Source organism: Saccopteryx bilineata, chromosome 4 (assembly GCF_036850765.1).
Source record: "Saccopteryx bilineata isolate mSacBil1 chromosome 4, mSacBil1_pri_phased_curated, whole genome shotgun sequence".
Lineage (NCBI taxonomy): Eukaryota > Metazoa > Chordata > Mammalia > Chiroptera > Emballonuridae > Saccopteryx > Saccopteryx bilineata.
The window spans coordinates 224932280-224955015 of NC_089493.1; the positions used below are offsets into that span (position 1 = coordinate 224932280).

Sequence of the window (22736 nt, forward strand, 5' to 3'; positions counted from 1 at the left end):
AGCACCATGGTAGGCACTGTGGGGTGTACAAAGGGCCCCCGTCTCTTGATCAATTTATAGCCCATTGACAAGGCATGACATACATACTCAGTGACCCTCCAACACAACATATACAATTAAGTGTTCAAGGGAGAAGTATGAACATATATGAGTTGAGAAGATAATACGAGCCAAAGCAGATACAGCTGTTGTATCTTGAGCTAAATCCTCAAGGGGAGGGGTAGGTGGGACATGAACAGGAAAAGAGCTTCGGAGGTAGGAATGGCAAGATGAAGGGCTCAGAGGTGGGAGGTGGTATGATGGTGATGGTGGTAACACTAGCTGTTGCTTAGCATATATCATTTGCCAGCACTGTTATAATTGGTTCATTACATGAACTTATTCTTTAAACAACTCTGTAAAGTAAGAATTGTTACTCTCCCCATTTTACAGATGAGGACACTGAGGCACAGAGAGCTTAAGTACCTTGTTTGGGGTTATGCATGAATTCAGTGTTGGCTGGAATTCCACCAGACAGTCTTGAGTCCAGACCCCTCTGACACTCTTAACCAGTGAGTTATGCTGTCCGCTGAGGTTCCCACAAGACGGGAAGACCCTGTGACTGAAGGGGATTGTGGTATGGGCAGTACCAGGAGAGCTAGTGGGATAAATAGATTAGGTCAAGTAATAAAAAGTCTAAAGTTCAGGCGGAAGACATTGGACCTTATCTAGGACACAGTGCAAAACCACAGAGTTTAGTACAGTGGTCCTCAAACTTTTTGAAGTTGGGGCGCATTTAAAATCCTACAAATAATTGTAGGCGCACTATATACAAATTTCTGAGAAATATGTTATAATAATTAAGTCAAATAATAAAGAAAAAAATATAAAGACCAAGCATACTTTTATGGTAATTAAACAAAATAAACATGACAAAATTAAATTTATTCTGACATTAAAAAACATTTTTATGTTACATTTTTTGAGTTATGCTTTTTAGAATTCATAAAAAAGAGGGCTTAAAAAATAAAAACACAACAAAAAAGTTATCTTTTTATATATAGATACATTCTTAGTAAGATTTAGTAACTTTGGCACGTCCCAGCGCAGATATGTTGTTTTTTCATTCTTGTGTTTATGAGAAAAATGAGCCTGATGTGTCCTAGCAATTTCTTCAGTGTTTGGGCATATATTTGAAAGGCAAACTCTCATTTCTTTGTCAATACATTGAAGAATGTCTCTCTTTTTACTCTTAATTCTTAACTGTGTTGAGTGCAGAAAACCTCCACCATACATATCATCTTAACTTGACACCAAAGAAAGGATAGAAGAAACTTCCCTCCAGTCTTTGGGGGTGGCTGGGATAGTGTAAATAATCCAGCACAGGGGTCGGGAACCTATGGCTCGCCTCCTGAGCCAGATGTGGCTCTTTTGATGGCTGCATCTGGCTCACCGACAAATCTTTAATAATAAAAAAATAATAACATTAAAAATATAAAACATTCTCCTGTATTACAATCCATTCATTTCCTACCGCTCATGTTCATGGTTGCAGGTGGCTGGAGTCAATCACAGCTGTCCTCCGGGACAATTCCAAATTTTTATTGGATAATGCGTAACATGCACAGGTTGTTGTATGGCTCTCACGGAATTACATTGTAAAATATGTGGCGTTCATGGCTCTCTCAGCCAAGAAGGTTCCCGACCCCTGATCCAGCACCACAACCTAACAGCCTTTTGCAACCTAATCAGGCAAGAGAGGTGGCGGGCTGGGCAGACTGTCAGCTTACAGCTAATTCCCCACAGCTAATTCCCCACAGCTCTGTCCTCCAAAAATCTAAACTCCAAAAGCCCTACTGGTTTTTTGGTCCCCAACAGGCACATATTTCTCTGGAATACCGTAGGGCGCACCTGGAAATCTTCTAGGGCACACCAGTGCGCCCTGGCGCACACTTTGAGAACCACTGGTTTACTATTTCCTGAGAATGGGAACATGGTAGAGATTTATTTCAGATAAATTAGACAGCCACAGACAGAAAGACTTGGGAGCTAGAGATGGGTGTTCAAATGGAGGTGGGAAAGAACCAGACATGGAAACTATTAGAAGGGCCCTGGTGTAATGAGGTGTGGGAGATACATGATTAGACCGGGAGTGGCATGGTGATGCAGACAAGAACTGGCACTGTGCCCAACTCCAGGTGCTTCAGGGCCAGTGAGTTCCCCACATTTAGTCATTTGAGCCATGCCTCAACTCCAGAGGGAGGTGGTGTTACTCCCAGTTTAAAGGAGCGGAGGCTCCAGGGGTTAGTTAATGTGGACTGGTAAGTACTGGACAAGGGATATGAGCTGCATCTGTCTTTCTTGGCTTCCTCACTTTAAGGTAAAATAATGTAGTCTGGTGATAAAGTAGGGCTGTTAATAAGGTATGGAGAATTATTCACATAAGGGATTGAGTCATGGGGAGAAATCAGCTTTTTGAGGATACAAGAGAGAAGGAGAATGTTCATGACCAAATAGTAAAGAACACAGAGAAGAATGAGGCAGGTGGAAGAGGCTTCCAGAAGGAAACGGGGTAGAGGGCTGGGGAAGAGCCTGTAGTTCCTAGTGTCACTGTAGCCACTGGGAGAGGGTGTTCTGTGATTCACACTGAAACTGCTGATGGATTGTCAGGTGGAAAAGGTGAGTGTATGAACACAGTTGGTGTTTCTAGTAACCCTCCATAAACACAGGCTGATGTGTGTGTGTGTGTGTGTGTGTGAGAGAGAGAGAGAGAGAGAGAGAGAGAGAGAGAGAGAGAGAGAGAGGAGGTGATTGCACTGCAGGTGGGAGGACCCGGGAATGCTGCCGGTGATGTGCAGGGAGAACACAGGTCTGGCTGAGAAGGAGCGGCTCTGCCTCACGGCCTGCTCTGTCTGAACAGGGCGGCCCATGGCACGCGGAGAGCCCAGGTGAGGCTGCCGCGGGTCTGGAGGGGAGGAGTGTGGATTCCTGTCAACCAGATGGAAGTTCCCAGAAAGAAGCTGAAAGTCATCTGCAGGACCAGGCGAGTAAGGGGCTCTATTATGTGGAAGACATAATCCTATCTGTGGCAGGAGCTGAGGGAATGACTCTTGTCAGCCAGATTTACTGGCAGCAGAATGGATGAGTAAGCCCTCTAGGACCCCACCCTTTCTAAGGGAGCCTTTAGCTCTCCCCCCTTGGCTGTTCACCAGGACCCATGTGTGAGCTCACGCTCTCTCCACTCACACCCAGGGTGGTGGCATGGTGGAGGGTGGTCCTAGGTCTTCTATCTCTTTTTGTGAAGCCTGACAAGACACCCTGTATGAAGAAGAAAAAGCCCCAGATGGAGGCCTGCTGTAGGAGTGGGCAGTGAGCAGATTGGTGTACCCAATAGCTCTTTAAAGGGATCCCATCAGGTAGAGACCATTCACGATGACCTGCCTGTATATGGCACCAAGAGTGAGTGAGCTGGGGGGTGGGGAAGGAGGATGCCCGTTAAACACTGATTGCAGTGGTTCAGCTGTTACAATGCCAGGGCGGAAGGTAGTGGGATTCTCCTGAAAGGAAGGGCATATAGGATTGGGCTATTTGGGGAAGAGAAGCCTCTCAAGCAGTGTCACTTGTGTGGCAACAATATAAGGGATAAGGTGAGCTCTGAGACAGGGCTGGGGAGTTGCATGGAGCAGCTGTTCTGAATTGGGAGATGGGGCGGGATTGGAGCCTGAGATCTTTAAAGGCAAGAGAGTATTTTTGTGCGATACTGTGGGCAATGGGAGTCGTCATCTCTGGGTTCTACTTCAGAGAGAGACATGTGCGTGAGAATGACATGTGGGAAAATTAATCTGGCCACAAAGGGTAAGAGAGTTAGAAGGCTGTTGTCTGGGAGACCTTTGCAAAATGTATGTAGAAAAAGAGAGCTGTTTCTATTTCCCAAGGGTCTTGAAAGTATACCATCTTTCCCTCATACCTCTAATCATTTATGAAATAAACTTCCAAATTCTTCCTGTAGCAAATAACCACATTTAAAGAGATTGTGTTGAATAATGCCAGAAAATAAGATGCTACATTGAGTAAGTGCAGGATTAAATATTAATTTTTTCTAACTGTAGTTCTGTTTTATCAATATTGATTTCTCTTTTATGTAACTTGATAATACAGCAAGATTATTTGAGGTGGGCCTGAAACTGATTTAGGACTCAAACATTTGCTTTGTCACATAGGATTCTCTTTATATCTCTGTTAGAGCTCTTCAGTTGTAAAGTAAACCTGCTTGGTGTCTATTTATCTCAGTGAGCCATGAACTCTCTCAAGGCTGTGATGGTATCTCATTCATTGTGTGTCCTCAGCCCCTAGCTCATTGCCTTTCAAATAGCAATTGCCAGATGGGTGTGTGAGTACAAAAGGTAGGATTTTTTTGTTTTGTTGTTGCTTTTTACTTTGGCTTATGCCTTAATTCCAGTTTATAAATGACAAACAATACTCTGAATGTTAAGAGATTTGCACAGGTCATTTGGAAAGGAAAGTATTGTTATAGCTGCAATTCAGTCTGATTTATATCTGTAATCCCAGGAGAGCTATTTTCTTACATAGAAGTGTTAATGGTTATGTTTTAAAATTGGCTGCATCTTGTTAACAGGACCAGTCAAGCAGGCAGCAGAGGCACTGGTTCAGAAATCAGGCAGCCTCGGCCCCAGCCTTGGCCTTCTGCCTGGGTGATGCGTCCTTGTCCTTCAGTTGCCATATTAACCGTCACTTCCTCAGCATCACTGCCCCTACTACCTCCTGAACTAACTCTGGTTGCCTAGTTTGTGTTCTTGTGGGACACTTTATAGTACTAACCACAAGTAGGTAATTATTGAAGTGATTATTCTATTAATGTTATCTCCAACGAGGCAACGACTTTTGCAAGGCTAGGGACCCGTCTATCAGTGTCACCTGTGTTTTCATCACTAAACATAGTACCTGGCACTACATTTGTATTAACTCTTCAGAATTTTTAAGTTATTCACACTCATGATTAGAAATTCAGTACAAAAGTTTTAAAATGAAAGTTAGGCCCTGGCAGTTGGCTCAGTGGTAGAGTGTCAGCTGGGTGTGTGGAAGTCCCGAGTTCAATTCCCAGTCAGGGCACACAGGAGAAGTGTCCATCTGCTTCTCCACCCCTTCTCCTCTTCTCTCTCTCTCTCTTTCTCTTTCTCTCTCTCTCTCTCTCTCTCTCTCTCTCTCTCTTTCTCTCTCTCTCTCTCTCTCTCTCTCTTCCTCTCCTGCAGCCATGGCTCTATTGGAGCAAGTTGGCCCCAAGCACTGGGAATGGCTCCATGGCCTCCACCTCAGGTACTAAGAAGGGCTCGGTTACTGAGCAACAGAACAATGCCCCAGATGGGCAGAGCATCACCCCCAATTGGGCTTGCCGGGTGGATCCTGGTCTGGGCACATGTGGGAGTTGTCTCTGCCTCCCTTGCTCTCACTGAATAATTATAAAAAGGAAAGTACAGTATATTCAATCCCTCACTAGAGGTACCAAGTATTAGAAGTTCCTGGTCTTTGCAAACGGAAGAAAAATCGAACAAACTACAGTTGGCAGAAGTTGAGTGAGTTTACAGTGGGATGGATTACTTTCCTTACTTCCACACCCCATGAAGCAGCCTGCCTACTTCAGTGTCAAAATATTTAGTGCCCTAGTGACGGGGTGAAACTTCTGTGGAGGAATCTGTGCTGGGAACAGCTGGGCTAGGGCCTGAGCTGAATTCCCATGATAAGCTGCTCCCTGCTTTTCATACTATTCCTTGTAGGTTTTCGTGTTCTTGGTGGGCCTGTGACAGTCTTTTTGTAGGAACAGAGGACTACATCCAGCTATTGCTCAGTAAAGGAAGAAGGCATGTCGGAAACCCAGTGGTATGGGAAATGTTTGAATAAATTTGGATGTTTAGAAAGTAAATTCATGTTCACTTGAAAGTTTGCAGCTTAAAAAGTATTTCCTGTGGAGTATTTGGTCTTGGGTGGTTTTGTGTGGTGAGGGAATTCACTGAAGGAGTGGGATATATAGCAAAGTGGAACTTCCTGAGTTTGGGAATTTGTTCAACCAATTCTAATTGTAGTGAGACAGAATTTTATACATAAAGGAATATTAATCCTCACAAATTAAAAAAACTCTCAAGGAAAAATGAGTATACATATATTTATTCATCAATTCAGTAGGGGGATTTATCTTCACACATCTAGTTTTTTATCCCAAAGAGAATGTGAGAGAAACCACTCCCTGCCCTGCTGCAGAACCAGGTGTCTGTGTGTGTATGCGGGGAGGTGCTTAGTCGGTGCCTCAGGAATAAATTCATATGATTATTTTATACAATCAGTATATTAAAGCTGTAGGCTCTTATCTGTAAATTGTAACAACGGATAGCCAACATGTTGTAAATTAATGGAGATCCATAGGGAAGGTTATCGTGTTCATGGGCCATGGGTTGTAGTGGTAGTGTGTGGAGGTGGATGAGGGCGACCAGCAGGGACGGGCTCATCCTGCTCTGGATCGCAGCCTCCGAACTTGCCTCTGGCCAGACATCAGAGATGGGGTTCTGGGTGTCTTTGGCAGGGCAGCAGCTGCCAGATGGAACGCCTGGGCTCTAATCCTAATGGACTCAAATGTGAAGGAGGTTTAACGAACCTGGGTTGGAACTCCCAAGGATAGTAATTGTCTATTTAATATTAACCAGTGTATTGAAAAATAAGTACCTACTAGAGTAGGACTCAACCCCATGCACATATCACTGCACAGCCCACAGCTTGGTGATAAGATTGCAGGAGCAGATTCCACCACCTCCTTGCTTCCCTAGGAAAGGCGTTTCAGTTACCATTCATTTTGTCTTTCAGGGAGGAGCCTACGTGAGACAGATATTAGAGCAATATTCCCTCTGCAACCCTGTCCCCCACCTTCTCTTCCTCACATGGCACTGCAAGGACAGTTCTGATCTCCCCAAGTCTATTTCCTAGAGTTATGTCCTGTTCCTTCCATCTTGTATAATATAAATAACGCACGAGCAATTTAATAAGTGGCTACAATGTGCCAGACATTTTACACATATGATCTCAAATGCAACCCTATAAAACTGACGTTACAGGCCCCAGTGTATATCCTTGGGAAACTGAGACTCAAAGTCACAGAGCTAGTAATCGGCAGGCCTGGCATTGAACAGTTCTTTCCACTTTCAAAGTCCATACTTTTTCTAAAGAGAACACAAACAATACTTATAATAATATTTTCTGAGCCCTTATGTACTAGTCAGTAATAAACTTAGAAGGTTAGTTGTTACTTATTGAAGAAAAATTGAGAACGGGAAAACTAAAGATCAAAAAATGTAAATAACTTGCCCAAGATTATTTAGTAAGTAGCAAATCCAAACTTTGAACCCATTGGTTTTGGTTACAAAGGGTTTTACCCACTGGGCAAAACCACCTACTGGACTTTTATGGGGGTGATACTCTAGATGAGGTAAAAACAGGTAAGTAAGAGCAAGGTGTGTTTAAGAGGAGCTAGGATGAAGTAGGTCGTGGGTTAACTAGAATCAGACTTTCTGTTTCTTTCTCTCCTAGGTGTCTGCTACCTCCATGTCCACCAGCAAGTCTTCCAGTATGAATCCCACAGAAACCAAGGTATGAAGAGTCTTCCAGGGTGAACTTGGGTGAATGCCTTTAAGTTGATTAATGTAAAGCAAAACAAATGTAGACGAATACATACTGGTGTTGTATGTCCTAGGAAGCTTATGTTATAGAAATAAAATACAGTGTGTCCGTGAAGTCATGGTGCACTTTTGACAGGTCACAGGAAAGCAACAAAAGACGATAGAAATGTGAAATCTGCACCAAATAAAAGGAAAACCCTCCCAGTTTCTTTAGGATGATGTGGCAGCATGTTCGCATGTGCAGATGATGACGTAACATCATGTATACAGCGGAGCAGCCCACGGCCATGCCAGTCGAGATGTGGACAGTACAGAGGAAAGTTCAGTGTGTTCTGTGGCTCGCTAAATTCGAATCCGTGACCGAAGCACAACATGAATATCGGCGCGTTTATAACGAAGCACCACCACATAGGAATAACATTACTTGGTGGGATAAGCAGTTGAAAGAAACCGGCAGGTTGGTGGAGAAACCCCAGTCTGGTAGGCCATCAGTCAGTGATGAGTCTGTAGAGGCTATACGGGATAGCTACCTAAGGAGCCCTAAAAAATCTGTGCGTGAGCCCACATTGAACTGCACTGAATAGGTATGAAACTGGGAGAGTTTTCCTTTTATTTGGTGCAGATTTCACATTTCTATCGTCTTTTGTTGCTTTCCTGTGACTGGTCAAAAGTGCACACTATGACTTTACGGACACACTGTATTTCTTCCTAATTTATAGAGGTCATTCAAACTCAGCTTTTCTTTCAATATTTACCTCCAACATCATCTATATACTTCTACATCATTTTAGAATGTCTAGAAAAGAGTGGTCACCCAGAGTGCTTTTGGTCCTAGACTTGAGTGAGTTTTGTTTGTTAGATAATCTAAGTGCACTTCTCTGGCTCTAAATAAAAATATGAATTCTTAACTTCTTACTAAACTTGTTCGATTATTACAGTCATTTAAAACTAAATATAAGAATAAGAAATGAATTGAGTGAACATAGAAGTACAACAGATACTGGTTATTTTTAGGTGCTTTCTGAAGTTTCTTTCTGGAGTTTGAGTCACGTGGGACATCATACTATTGACAAACCTTTGTTGAGCTCTATTCGGGATTTATCCTATTAATCATTTCTTGTAATTTCAGAAGAATGCCCTCTAGTGGGATTGCCACCTAGAATAAGCCTATTTCTGAGGAGCAGCCAAAGCTGCCTCAAACCCTCTTCCTTAGTGACCACGTCTCAAGCTCTGTTTCTCAGGAATATTCCTGAGTGGAGGCTTAGAGGGAGTCTTTGCAAGAGCTTCTCAGCAAATTCTCATTAGGCAATATTCTTTAGTGCCTCTAAGAGCTACTCCAGCTCTATTATTATTATTAAGTTGCCTTTGTTTAAAGTCTCAGACATAGTGTTGCTTTCTCTCTTCCATGTTGCTTTGCCATCCCAGTGGGATCCTATACAATAATTTAACACTGCACCGTAACTTAGTCCTGTTGGGGGAACTCATGGCCTCTTTTTGAACTGTTTTTAAAGGACTTTGCAATATCTTAAAACACACTGTCTAATCTAAGGTCTTATAAATGTCATTTAGCATTCATTTTAATTTTAAAATCTACTGATCTAAAATTCTTAAATAATATTTCACATTTGCACAAATTTTTTATTTTCAAATTATATACTATCAAACTCTCATGATAAATCTATTAGCTGTCACTACTTATTTATATCAAGCTTAATCTTAAAAAAATCTGATCTTAATCTTAAAATAATCTTAAAACCATAGTAGCATCTACCAAAAAACAATTTTAATTGGCCTCAAGAGTCCATGAAAACTTAAAGTGAATAGAAAGCAGAACCAGAAATGAAGGATTTCCTTTGTATTATATTGGTTTGCATTTGACCCATTGCCTGATTCTAATCTATTCCCCGTCACTCTCAACTTGAAGACCAATGCTTCTTCCACATGTGCCTGTTTTCCAGGGCAAGTATCAGCAAACTCTTCAGCCATCAGTAACATTAAACATGAGGTAGCTGGCACTGATGGAACTGGAGGAAGGGAGAGGAAGGACAGGAGGAGAGGGAGAGACAGAAATGGAGGTGCACGTGATGGAGTATCGCAGTAGCTGACGCAGGACCACCTCTGGTCTCTGTTCTCTCCCTGGTGGCTTTCAGGCACACTGTACTCGTGAATCATCCTTGTGTGCTTCTGATGTTTGGCTCATGACATTTTTACTAACCTCCTCTGAGAAAATTTTGTGAACTTGATGAGCATATTTTTCCAAATTTATGAGCTTTTAGAGAAAAGGTCTTAATTCAAGATAATACCTATACCAAATCCTTGTCATATTGTACAGCTTTCAAATAAAAGTCAGCCTAGCTGTGAAGGGGGGCAGTATGTCTAGACTGAAGTTGTCTCTCTCTCTTGCTCCTGGCACATTAGAATTGGTAGCCACACTGCTATGTATGAGATTGAAGGTCAGATTATTTCTAATCAAATCATCAGGATGAGCTACCTCAGAGGATATGCAGTGTGGACACTGGAGCCAGATGGTCTCACTTGGAATCCTGGTTCCACACCAGCTGTGTTTCTGGACAACTCTGCTTTGCTTTGGTTTCCTTATTCTGTAGGAATACACAGATATCACTGGAGGAGAATGATAATAGGACCTATCTCACGAGACTGAGGAAGGAATCAAACATAGAAGGGTATTGGACAGTGCCTGTCCTAGGAAGCTTGGGTTAGAAAACTTACTTCTCCTGGTGCCCAGTAGGAACTGCAGGCACTCCAGAGAGGATGCATTAATCAAGAACACTGTGGATGTCTTCAGGGAGTTATTTAACTTCTCTGTGCCTCAATTTCTCATCCCTGAAATGGGGATGGTGGTGATAATACTTATCTCACAGGACTATTACTGGGACCAAATGAGTTGGCACTTGTGAAATTTAGAATAGTCCCTGGGACTAAAGGTGATTAGGAAACATTACTTATTATATTCATCATTATTTTGTTCAGCATCACCACCACCACCAAAAAATAAATTTAGGAAATGTATTAGTGATTACTGATTAAAATGTACATTTTATTATAAGCTGCTTGCATCTGTGACTGTACGTTCTTTATTGTAGAGTTCTTTTGTGCAAAATCTTTATTGCCAAAATAGAAGCTATTAATAGATTCAAACTGCTACAATACCAGCTGGCTTATTTTCCTTGTTAATCATTAAAAATATTAAATTTGCGCCCTGGCCGGTTGGCTCAGTGGTAGAGCATCGGCATGGCGTGCAGGAGTCCCGGGTTCGATTCCCGGCCAAGGCACACAGGAGAAGTGCCCATCTGCTTCTCCACTCCTCTCCCTTTCCTTCCTCTCTGTCTCTCTCTTCCCCTCCCGCAGCCAAGGCTCCATTGGAGCAAAGTTGGGCCAGGCATTGAGGATGGTTCTATGGCCTCTGCCTCAGGCACTAGAATGACTCTGGTTGCAACAGAGCGATGCCCCAGATGGGCAGAGCATCGCTTCCTGGTGGGCGTGCCCGGTAGTTCCCGGTTGGGTGCATGCGGGAGTCTGTCTGACTGCCTCCCCGTTTCCAACCTCAGAAAAATAAAAAAATTAAAAAATATATATTAAATTTGCATAAACACAGAGAAGCATAGTAACACATATGGAAACTCATTAATAAAAGATCCAGTTTGAAAGGATCCAAACTTTAAAATTTATTTAAAATATTTCTTTGAACATAAACTTGTTTCCTTCCCAAAACCATAAGTGTGTCAGCATAACAAGGGTGCCTTGTGCGAGCAATATATATATATATATATATATATATATATATATCTTCATTATTGATGTAGCACAAGACATGATAAATTAAGAGGATGTTTGGCTTTACCCTTTTCAGAAAATAAAATAAAAAATAAAAGTTTGTGCCAAACAATTAAAAAGAAAAAAAGATGACAAGAAGCATCAGGCCTAATTTTTAATCTCTTTCTTTGAAAAGTTCATAAAATGTTGAATGATGTTTTATTCCTGTTTCCATTTCATGTCTATACTGAGTATGCACGTGTGGACAGAAGGGGCCTATTTCGAAATATGAAAGCAGTGAACTCCAGTGTAATTGAGATTTTATCTTTTGAAATTGACAGCTACCTGAGGTTCATGAGAAGAAAACTCCAGAACTAAAACCAAAGGAACACATAGAGGTAAATGATCGTCACTAGGACTTGATATCATAAGGTGAAGCCTTTTGTGTGTGTGAGGGATAATATACTAAACTCTTCATCACTCAAGACTTAAGCCTCCCGGGGGGATCAATTTGTAAGTTATATGAATGTCTGCCCACTATGCTGTATGCCTGAAACTAATATAAAATAATATTGAATGCCAACAGTAATTGAAAAAGTTTTAAATGTAAATTGCTATAGAAACAAGTCCTATGAGGATGGCTAGTGTTTGGCTTTTTTGTTTTGTTTTGTTTTGGTTAAAATGACACCACCTTGTGGCAACAGAAGGATTTGCAATTTTCTTGTGATTCTTGTTAAATTTGGGGGGAAGGATTTGCGTTATTTAAAATTTTGTACCTAAGGTGAAATTTTATCACATTTATACCACACTAATTTAAATTTGCACAATTTAAAAATACATGAAATGCAACTGATGTGAACACTTTCTACTCTATTGAGAAAAGTATCTGTATGTGCCATCTTGTTAACAGTGTGGTGTGTGTGTGTTTTCAGCCAAAAAGCCTACCCAAACATGCTTCAGATACAGGAAGCAAGCATGCTCATAAAGAAAAAGCAGTTTCCAGCTCAAGTGAGCAGCCAACAGCAGGGAAATCAACCAAACCGAAGGTAAGTAAATCAGAGTAATAGTTAGGAAAGCACTAAACTCAACTAGGGAGTTAAATACAGGTACAGGGCTTCTACCTCACTGGCACCTGCAGACCTATGCTGAATGTATCTTGTATTGTAATGTATCTTGTGTTGCTATCATTTTGCTGGTTTTACAAATAGCCTTGTGGAAATGTAGGCCTATGAAAGGCCTGAGAAGAGTACCAGATGGGCCTAGAGATGTTCCATTCAGCCTTCTGCTACTGCCCAGCAGTGCCCAGTCATGACAGCAGGGCAGCCGGCTCTGGTGCCTCCCAGACAGGAAGTGTGGGATTAAAGCTGCCTCCTGGACCCCTCTCCATGGGTTAGGGGAGCATCAATGCCCTACATGACCTGCTGTTTACATGGAAGTCTTATAGAGTTTTGAGAGTCTTGTTCTAGAAGAGATGGACTTATAGAGCCAAAAATCAGAAATAGAGTCCATATTTCTAGAGCTGCTAGAGACCATCTATTAGAAGAGTAAACAAATAGGAGAGGAACTTTTCCATTGAGAGCTCTTAGAAGACAAGAACTAGGCCTGCTTAACAATGTGCTTTCTATCAGAGGTTGCACATTGGTGGCCCACCAGTTAAATGCAGCTCATGTGTGTTTTGTTCAAATATATTTTGTTTGGCTTATAATATTATTTAAATTCTTTTTAACTAGCCACCAACCGTTAAGGTCACAATATTTCACATTAAATCAAAATGTCTAGTTTCTGTTGAATGTCTGGCAGCAGTGGGCTCACATGGCGAGAACTGACTCGGCTTTCCACCTGGTGTGTGTGCTCTAATTTACCACAGCCCCAGCTGGCCCCCTTCACTATTTGTGTTGCCTGCACAGACCGTGGACGCTCTTAAGACTAGCCTTATGTGGAGCTCCGTGTTGCATTATGTTCAGCAGAAGCTAGTGACCATTTCTACACAAGATGCCCACAGGGAAAACTGCCTCAGTAGTGGCATTAAAAATGCATAATCTCGAGAACAGTTATTCAAAGAGACTTAGTCTTGTTCATCTTTTATCCCCACCCTTAGACTAAATCACAGGACGTGGATTCTGCTGCAGGAAAGAGTGCTGTTGCTGGTGTAGCTGTGGTATCCGACAAGTCGAATGACAAGGTGAGCACGCGGCAGACACGGAGTGCGTGTGGGCGCGGGCCTCTCCGCTCTCACGAGGAGTGTATGCTCAGCGGAGCCCCATGCTAGCTGGGCTTCACACCTGGTTCTCATTAACCACTTAGGGTTTCAGTGCTACTGCACTCAAAACTGAACACTGTTCATATATAAAAATGTGTGAAGAGGTTCATGTAGCTAAAAGATATAGAGTGAGCAAGATACCAGAAGTGATTTTAAAATCCATTTATTCAATAAATATTTATTGATCACCTGCCATGTACAGGGGATCCTAGGGTTACAACAAATGACGTTTCGAGTTTACAGTGCTCATTCCCATAAAAACTTTAAAAAATTTAGATGTGAGTGTTTCAGCTTACGCCGTTGGCGTTGTACTTATTATGGACTACATGGGCGAGCTAGTTTGGTTGGTTGTGTGCAGAGGAAGAATACGCAGTATTCTTTGTCTGTGGCTTAGTTGTGTTTTATGTTCTAGAACTTTACAACTGTGTTAGGATAGGTAAGTGGCTTAGGCTAGTGTGTGTTTTGACTTACATCAAAATGTATATCACTGTCATAGGAATGAGACTGTGTCGTAACCTGAGGACCCCCTGTGTGAGGCCCAGTATCAGTGTTAGGGAAATTAACATGTGAGTTGACTGAAACCCTGTCTTCAAGATATGGGTTTGAAATAAAGCAAATAAAGTTCCTGTGAGCATTTGACTAAGCATTACTCTCAGCTTTCAACAAGTTTGCTACTAGTAAACCATGAACAGTTGTGACGTCTAATGAACTGATGTGGGAGGTTTTCAAAGGAGACATCACAAACCCCTTCAGAAGAGAGTATACGGTATATGCCCTTCTGGCAAATTATGGGCAATTAAGTCTTCCATAGATTCTTTGATGAGTCAGTGAAGAGTCTAGCCTGGAAATGTGAGATGAGCAGTTTGTTCCGACCCATAGCAATGCAGAGTGAGTCTCAGTCTGGAGCCACGGCTCCTTAGAACTGCTAGTACTTCTTCTCTGGAAGCCACAAGGAAGTCACCGAAGCAATCATGAGAAGATGGGCATGAAAATAGAAGTAGCACGTACGTGTCTGTTTTCCTGCTTCTCAGGATGGGAAAGTATCCTCCTGCAGGCTAGGCAGTAAGGAAAGTCATAGGATCAATTATGGTACCGCTCCCTGAAACATCTGATTTTTTTCTGATTTCCTGAGAAAATGTATATTGTTTTTCTTCAAACTAATGCAGACACCTTATGGAGTAATGGTAAATTTTATATAAATCTTTAAAGAAAATACTCAACATTAGTTAAAAAAAATATTTCCTTGCAGCAGACTGCTTGAGACCCGCACCCCACCCACCCCACCCCATTACTCTCTTGTGTTAATGAAATGAGTGTATTTAAGATAGAGGGTTAGGGCCCTGGCCGGTTGGCTCAGTGGTAGAATGTCGGCCTGGCGTGCAGAAGTCCCGGGTTCGATTCCCGGCCAGGGCACACAGGAGAAGCGCCCATCTGCTTCTCCACCCCTCCCCCTCTCCTTCCTCTCTGTTTCTCTCTTCCCCTCCTGCAGCCGAGGCTCCACTGGAGCAAAGATGGCCCGGGCGCTGGGGATGGCTCCTTGGCCTCTGCCCCAGGCACTAGAGTGGCTCTGGTCGCAACAGAGCGATGCCCCGAGGGGCAGAGCATCGCCCCCTGCTGGACAGAGCGTCGCCCCCTGGTGGGTGTGCCGGGTGGATCCTGGTCGGGCGCATGCGGGAGTCTCTGACTGTGTCTGTCTGTCTCTCCCCGTTTCCGGCTTCAGAAAAATACAGAAAAAAAAAAAAAAGATAGAGGGTTAGCTCTGTTAGAATCAATATTAAAATGTATCAAAATTTGAAATTTTATAATAGGTATAAAGTAGGTTTATCAATGCAAGCAGAATAGTAAAATTAGGACAGGCTTACATGGAATTCTGGTTTGTGTTGACTTGAGCTAGAAATGGTGGCAAATGCCTTACTTTTTCTTTGCCTCTGATTTGTTTCCCATAAAATGGGATTGCTCAGATCTGCATTTTTCTACGTAAATCCCTGTGTCTGATTCTCCCAGCCACCCAGGCTGCAGGCTGGCTCCCTAGGGCTGGGAAGAAGACACTGCATGCACCTCAGCTGCAATTCACTAAGAAAGGGAACTGTCTGGTGAGGAAAGGCTTCTGTCTGCTTGCGGGATCCACAAGGACTTTGAGTAGATAAGTTTGAGGCATGGAAGGATAGCTTGGATCACAGGCTTGCAAAGGCATCAAAGTGAAAAAGTGTAAAGTGTGTCCTGGCCACGAAGTGCATTCCAGTGGTGGGCGAAGCACAGGAAGGTGAGTGTGGGTCTATGACACCAGAAAGAAGGGCTGAGACATTGCTGTGGTGACTGCTAAGGTGAGTTTAGTGATTCAACAAGCAGAGGATAGTCGCTGAAGGTTAGAGAACAGATGGAGTGGTGCGAATAAAACCAGTCTGCGGAAGGGTTATTAAAGTGACTGCAGGAAGTAGGATAAAATAGAAAGGAGATAGAAAGGTAGGAGGTTGGTCAGGGGCTGTTCTAGTAGTCCTGGTGAGTCCTGATTTAGTGTCGATTAGAGCTGAGATGGAATAAGCCAGTGGGGAGCAATGGAGGAGCCATTGCAGAGGGAAAGCCTTCAGGTTTGGGGAAACAAGTGGCAAAGGTATACGTGAAATCTCAACAACCTGGGGCTTGAGTCTGAATGAATGAGGTTGGTAACCCTAAGGTGCAGGCTCATGCCAGTGTGGGGCTGGCACCCGTCAGAGAGCAGGTACTCGTCAGAGAGCAGGCCTCCATAAATTGTGAGCTCAGTGCCCGGTAGCAGCTGGCAGGTGCACAGAAGTCACAGGAGGAGTTGTTTGAGGAGGAAAAGTGGTGTCTGATTCTGGACAGGCTCAATTTAAGTGTTTAAGGTGTCCTCGAGGAAGGTGTGTAGCAAGGCAATGAGAATGTTGTTTTGGAGTACTGAAAAATGGGGAGAGAGAATTGGGGGGGAAGGGTAGAGGGAATGTGAATGAATTTCTGCATAAGGTTGTGGTTCAATCAGGGCAATAAATTGAATTGCCCAGACTCAGGCTCACACCTTGGTGACCCCCACAGTATTGTCAACATAATTGCACTGTCATTTGTTGCCACTTACTTATACATGAAGTACTTACAAAGGGCTCAGTGTGTACCAAACACTGGCTTTCATGCTTTCATAGAATCATCGATCTGACCCTCCCCACCCCTGGGGTCGGTGCAGTCCCCCTCCCAGCCCACACGTGAGGATGCCAAGGTGCGGCGACATGACCGGAAGTCTTGTGCAGCCGCTGTCAGTGTACAGATCCAGGAGCCCGAGTCTGACTCTCTGTCTCCAGGCTCTGCTGCCCAGACGGTGGGGGCCTGCAAGGGGAATGTGGTGTTGTATTGTTTCAATCCTGGCACTTTTACCCACCGAGTTGCTGCCCGACCCTGAAAGCGCTTGGCCTCTGGCCCTAGAGAATAATTTCGAATAGGACCACCAGCACGTGGCAGAGTGTGTAGTGTGTGTGCAGCTGGGGCAAAGCTGGAGAGCTGCCAGAGGCAGCAGAGGGCAGAGGGCACACGCGTGAGCAGAACCGACGGTGCTCAGTCGTGGCTGCTGTGGGAGGTGTGAGTCGGGAGGGATCCTCCCGAGGTCTGGGTAAAGACATGAAACCACAACCAGGAAGTTATTGGCAATCTTTGCTAGAGCAACTGGAGCAGTGGTAGGAAGGAAACTTGTTTTAGGTAAGTAAAGAAAAGAGTGTGTGATGGGCCCTGGGAGAGGCAACCAAGAGTAGTGAAGAAAAGAGATGGGCAGTTCTTGATTCAAATCTTGGTTCTCTTTTTTGCTGTGTGACCTGGGAAAAGTTACTTAACCTCTATGAGCCTTGCTCACTAATGTATTATTTTTGAATATTATTTATGTTGTTCTGAAAAGGTGTAAACACATAGAACACAGAGCAGATTCAATATATAATCAATGCTATTAGTATTATAATGAGTTCATTTTAATATATGTAACATTACTGAATTTTATAAATGTATGTGAGTTTTTATTTCTTTCTAAACCCCGCCAGAGAGAAAAGAAAATAAATTATTAACATTGGCTGTACCAGTTGAGCTCAAGTGGGTAAATCACCTGGAAAGTATTTGAAGAGAGCAGTGCATTTCTGCATGAAATATTGTTCATAGTCTCTATCATGATCTGATTTCTTAAACACAAACAATGTAAGGTGGGGGTAATGAAAAGGGCCTTTTGATTGATTTGTACCTAATTTGAACCTAATTTAACTGGGTTGAAAGTGTGATTTTCCTGAAAACTTCACTTACATCCCATGAAGTTTACATCCCAGTTTCTCTCCTGCAAACACACCATCCTTAACTAGAGGTGTCAGTAAAGAATGTCAGGTACTTCTTTATTCTAAAAGTCCCAACTGAATTAGTCTAAAGCTAGCAGGCCCCAAATTCTATTAAATTAACAAGGGAGTTCCTAAAATTGTGGTGTGAATATGGTAGATGGAAAAAAAATCACTTTTAATCAGAGTTAAATAGTAAAAGGTCTTTCCCCAAATGGTTGTTTCCCCTTGTAAATTCAGTGTATTTTTCAGAATGAGTCATTCTTAACCTCAGAGATAGGATGGCAGCATTCTTTCATTAAACTGATTTAAGCCCATATTGACAATCTGTCACATCTTGTAAGTTTAACATCCCTTTCAGGTAATTTCTGTTTGTGAACATCTTTTGGAAAACAAGTGAACAGAAAAATGCCACAAATGAATGAAGAACACAGGGCGATCCATTTTTGACATAGATTTTATTTGAAAGAGCTGTTATATTGTTGGGATTCTTTGTATACTTAACTTTGGAAACCTGGTCAGCAATAAAACAAACATTTCTTCTGTTGTACCTAGCAGCATGGTCATACTTTTTGGTACTTTGTTTATTCTTTTTTTCATGTTCAGGACATTGTTCTGACAGCTTTAATGAACCCTACATTTGTTGATGTAGTCAATGTCTTCAGACTTAAGAAAATTGCAACTCTAACCAGAATATGGCTTTTTATCTTTCCAACCTAGAATCTGTACTCTGAGGCTTTAAATAATAAAGTTTAACTGAGACCAGATTTTAACTATTTTGATATTTGAAGAACTTTTAGTGTTTGATATTTTTCTACACAGAAATGGTGCTTTAATAGTTTTAAAAGATCCAAAGTGAAGTATGTATAACAAAGCGCATTTACACATCTGCTCTGTTTTCTCTCCAGTCAGACCTGGATGCTGCTCTGGATGACTTAATAGACACTCTAGGAGAACCTGAGGAAACGGAACAAGATAACAGACCATATACTGGACCTGAAGTTTCGGTGTGTGATCTTAATATCTGCAAAGATTCATTCTTGATGGGTAGAAGAGCAAAATAAGGTCACAATGCACAAAAGTCAAACTAGTGTTCTGTTGTTTAGAGAGAAACAGGATGATGTCCGTATCAACAGCAGTGACTGAAATTAGTGCTGGGGATGGATTGGTTTCTCCTGTGGTGTGCTGTTCCCTTGGTGCAGGAAACACTGATGGTCTGTGCTGAGATTCCTGCTGGCATACAGCTGATTGGGTCACAAAGACTCTTCTGTCCTTGAGATTTGAGTCCTGTAAATTTGAACTTATTTTAATTACTAGATATTTACCATCCTCAGTTCATCCATATTCCTAATTCCTTAAAAGCAAAAAAAGTTGTATGATTTAAAGAAAAAAAAAGAAAGAAAGAAAAAGACGTGCCATAAACTGGAAGGAAATACTTGCAATAGGCACAATAAAGGACTTGTGTCAGAATTTATGAAGAATTCTAAAAAGTGAGAAAAGAACCCAATAGAAAATTAGGAGAAAAGTTAGTGGACTAATAAACAATGCAAGTTTCCCAAGTAATTAGGAAAGTGGTATTAAATCATGGAGAGGTATCCCTTCACACTGATCTAATTGGCAGCAGTTATAAAAGTCTGACAACTCGCCCGAGCTTGTGGATGTTGAAGACTTACATCCCCTTCAGCCAGCAATTCCACGTCTGCACAGGTCCCGCGGGAGCCTTGCAAACCTGTACAGGAGTTGTAAGAACAGTGAAACATTTGGAAACAACTGCGTTCAACAGCAGACGAGATAATAAATGGGAGACTTTACAGTGATTAAAACAGATTATTCATATATAAACATGGATACATTACAAACACATAATTTTGAATTAAAACACATTACAGAATGATATCTGGAATATGCCATTTATCTAACATTTGAAAATATGCAAAGTAATGGTATATATTGTTTGTGGATACCTACATGCAGAATAACCGTTTTAAAATATGCTTAGCTTTAAATGGGTGGATATGATAAAGTTGGTCGCTTCCTCTGGTTAACAAGCAAGGGGATGGGATTGAAAAGGGCTAAACAGGAGACATCACTCTATTTCATTCTTTTTGTAGAAATTACAAGAAATAACTATAGATCTGATAGAGTTGGGTATTGGGTTATATACAAATTTATTGTTATTAATTACACATTTTTGTGAATTGGTAACATCAGATGATGAAAAACATTTAATAAAGGAATCAATTTTAATATAGTAATTTGAGTGTTTTCTAGCATTACATATAGGTTAAGCTGATTAAGGGAAAGCATTTGTGTAAACTTAGAATTTCAGAGTTGTGTAAAGCAGTGGTCCCCAAACCCCGGGCCGCGGACTGGTACCGGTCCGTGGGCCATTTGGTACCAGTCTGCAGAGAAAGAATAAGTAACTTACATTATTTCCATTTTATTTATATTTAAGTCTGAACAATGTTTTATTTGTTTTTTAAATGACCAGATTTTCTCTGTTACATCTGTCTAAGACTCACTCTTGACGCTTGTCTCGTAAGTTCGACGATTATATTTAAAAATACCACAGTTTTTACACCGGTCGCATAATTTTATTTTATGCATTTATCCGTCCCACCCTAAAGGCCGGTCCGTGAAAATATTTTCTGATATTAAACTGGTCCATGGCCCAAAAAAAGTTGGGGACCACTGGTGTAAAGTATTGGCTTTTTAGTGATTTACAGTTTATTTCAATAGTTTCATAAATTACTATGGAATAGTACTCTGGTTTCAGACTATGCATATAATATTCTTAGCTAATTAATTACATAATATTTATATATGTGTGATTTTATTACAGGATCCCATGAGTTCTATCTACATTGAAGAATTGGGTAAAAGAGAATCCACAATCCCTCCAAAATATAGGGAGCTTTTGGCTGTAAGTTAAATAACCATTTACTTTCACTTCACTGTTTCCTTTTTGGAATGTAATCTTGATCACATCAATATAGTCACAGTTTTTGAAATTTAGGCAATGAAATGAGTCACAGGAAATAGCCATTACGGTGGTGCTCACTGTGTCAACTTGCCAGGGCTGCTATAACAAAGAATCTCAGACCCCGCAGCTTAAAAACAGAAATGCACTGTCTCTGTTCTGGAAGCTAGAATACTGGGATCAAGGTGTAGGCAGGGTTAGTTCCTTTTGAAGGCCTGAGGGAAGGCCTGTTCCCAGCCCTTCTCCTTGGTTTGTAGATAGCTATCTTCTCCCTTATCTCTTCTCATGGTCTTCCCCCTCTGTGTATTTCTGGTCCGTATTTCCCCACTTTATAAGAATACCAATTATATTGGAGTAGGGCACATTGTCATGTCCTCATGTAACCTTAATTACCTCTCTGAAGGCCCTGTCTCCAAATATAGTCACATTCTGAGATAGTAGGTGTTAGGACATCAACAGTAGGATTTGGGGAAGGACATTAATTCAGCCCCTAATAGTCACCAAGTAATACATTTTGCTGCTTGTCAGGATAAACTGTGCCTTCTCAACAATATCAAATTAACATTTGTTTCAGAAACAAGAAGGGGTCACCGGGCCTCCTCCAGACTCTTCGGTGAGTTTACATAAATGTCTTCTAAGATCCAAATGGAACATGTTTTATATCTTTCCTTGGCAGATAGGATGTCAGTGCTGTGTTATAGCAAAAGTAATCTCCAAATCAGATGTTTTCATGTGCTCAGAGAAGGGGGTGGACATGAGAGTTGTCTCTGTGCTCGTTGGTTTATATGGAGTTTTTTTGAGAGGAAAAAAAATGGAGCCAAGAAAGTTCTAGGATAAAATAAGTTTTAGTAAGAATAGAATAGGATTATCCTAAGGTCATACATTTGGAAGAGGGAACAGAAAAACATTGCAAAACCCATTCCCTAGCAAACACAGGCTTTCATCTGAGTTACTTGAACATCTCATCTGGTAGTAGAGGAACAGCTTCCTCCCTTTGCTGGGTTTATGATCTGCTCTTCCGTTTCAATGATTCCCACATGGCGCCATCGCGGTGCCTGTTTCTTTAGAAACCCGCGGGGCCTGACGATGCCATCGACGCCTTGTCATCTGACTTCACCTGCAGTTCTCCTACCGCTGCTGGAAAGAAAACTGAGGAAGAGGTATTGTTTCCAAGGTTATTAGGGGAACTTGTTAAGAACCCTGTCAAATTTAAGAACAACTTTCTAGCCTGACCAGGCAGTGGCGCAGTGGATAGAGCATCGGACTGGGATGTTGAGGACCCAGGTTCAAAACCCCGAGGTCACGGTCTCAACTGGTTTGAGCAAAGCTCACCAGCTTGGACCCAAGGTCACTGGCTTGAGCAAGGGGTTGCTCGGTCTGCTGAAGGCCCACAGTCAAGGCACATATGAGAAAGCAATCAGTGAACAACTAAGGTGTCTCCACGCGCAACAAATAACTAATGATTGATGCTTCTCATTACTCCATTCCTGTCTGTCTGTCCATGTCTATTCCTCTCTCTGACTCTCTCTGTAAAAAACAACAAAAAAACAACAAAAAAACCTTTCTAGTTCTGATTGTTATCTTTCTCTCATCTATAAGTTTAATCATTTTTTTCCCCCCAGAAATCTACAGGAGAAGTTTTAAACGCTCAGTCAGCCAGGGTAATCAAAAGTGCGGCTCCACCCCATGAGAACAGAAGAAAGGAGAAGGAGGTATAATTACTTTTTTGAAAATACCCATGGTCCCTGGACAGC

At 41.9% G+C, this 22736-nt stretch overlaps 1 protein-coding gene across 1 annotated transcript in view; it reads left to right on the forward strand.

Moving 5' to 3' along the window:
• Window positions 1-22736, forward strand: part of CAST (calpastatin) — a 142546-nt gene that overhangs the window by 66124 nt on the left and 53686 nt on the right. The window contains exons 4-12 of the mRNA XM_066276809.1: window positions 7570-7629; window positions 11774-11830; window positions 12365-12478; window positions 13531-13614; window positions 18911-19009; window positions 20845-20925; window positions 21557-21595; window positions 22050-22142; window positions 22605-22694. Coding sequence (XP_066132906.1) covers window positions 7570-7629; window positions 11774-11830; window positions 12365-12478; window positions 13531-13614; window positions 18911-19009; window positions 20845-20925; window positions 21557-21595; window positions 22050-22142; window positions 22605-22694 — 717 coding nt within the window. The remainder of the gene's footprint in view (window positions 1-7569; window positions 7630-11773; window positions 11831-12364; window positions 12479-13530; window positions 13615-18910; window positions 19010-20844; window positions 20926-21556; window positions 21596-22049; window positions 22143-22604; window positions 22695-22736) is intronic.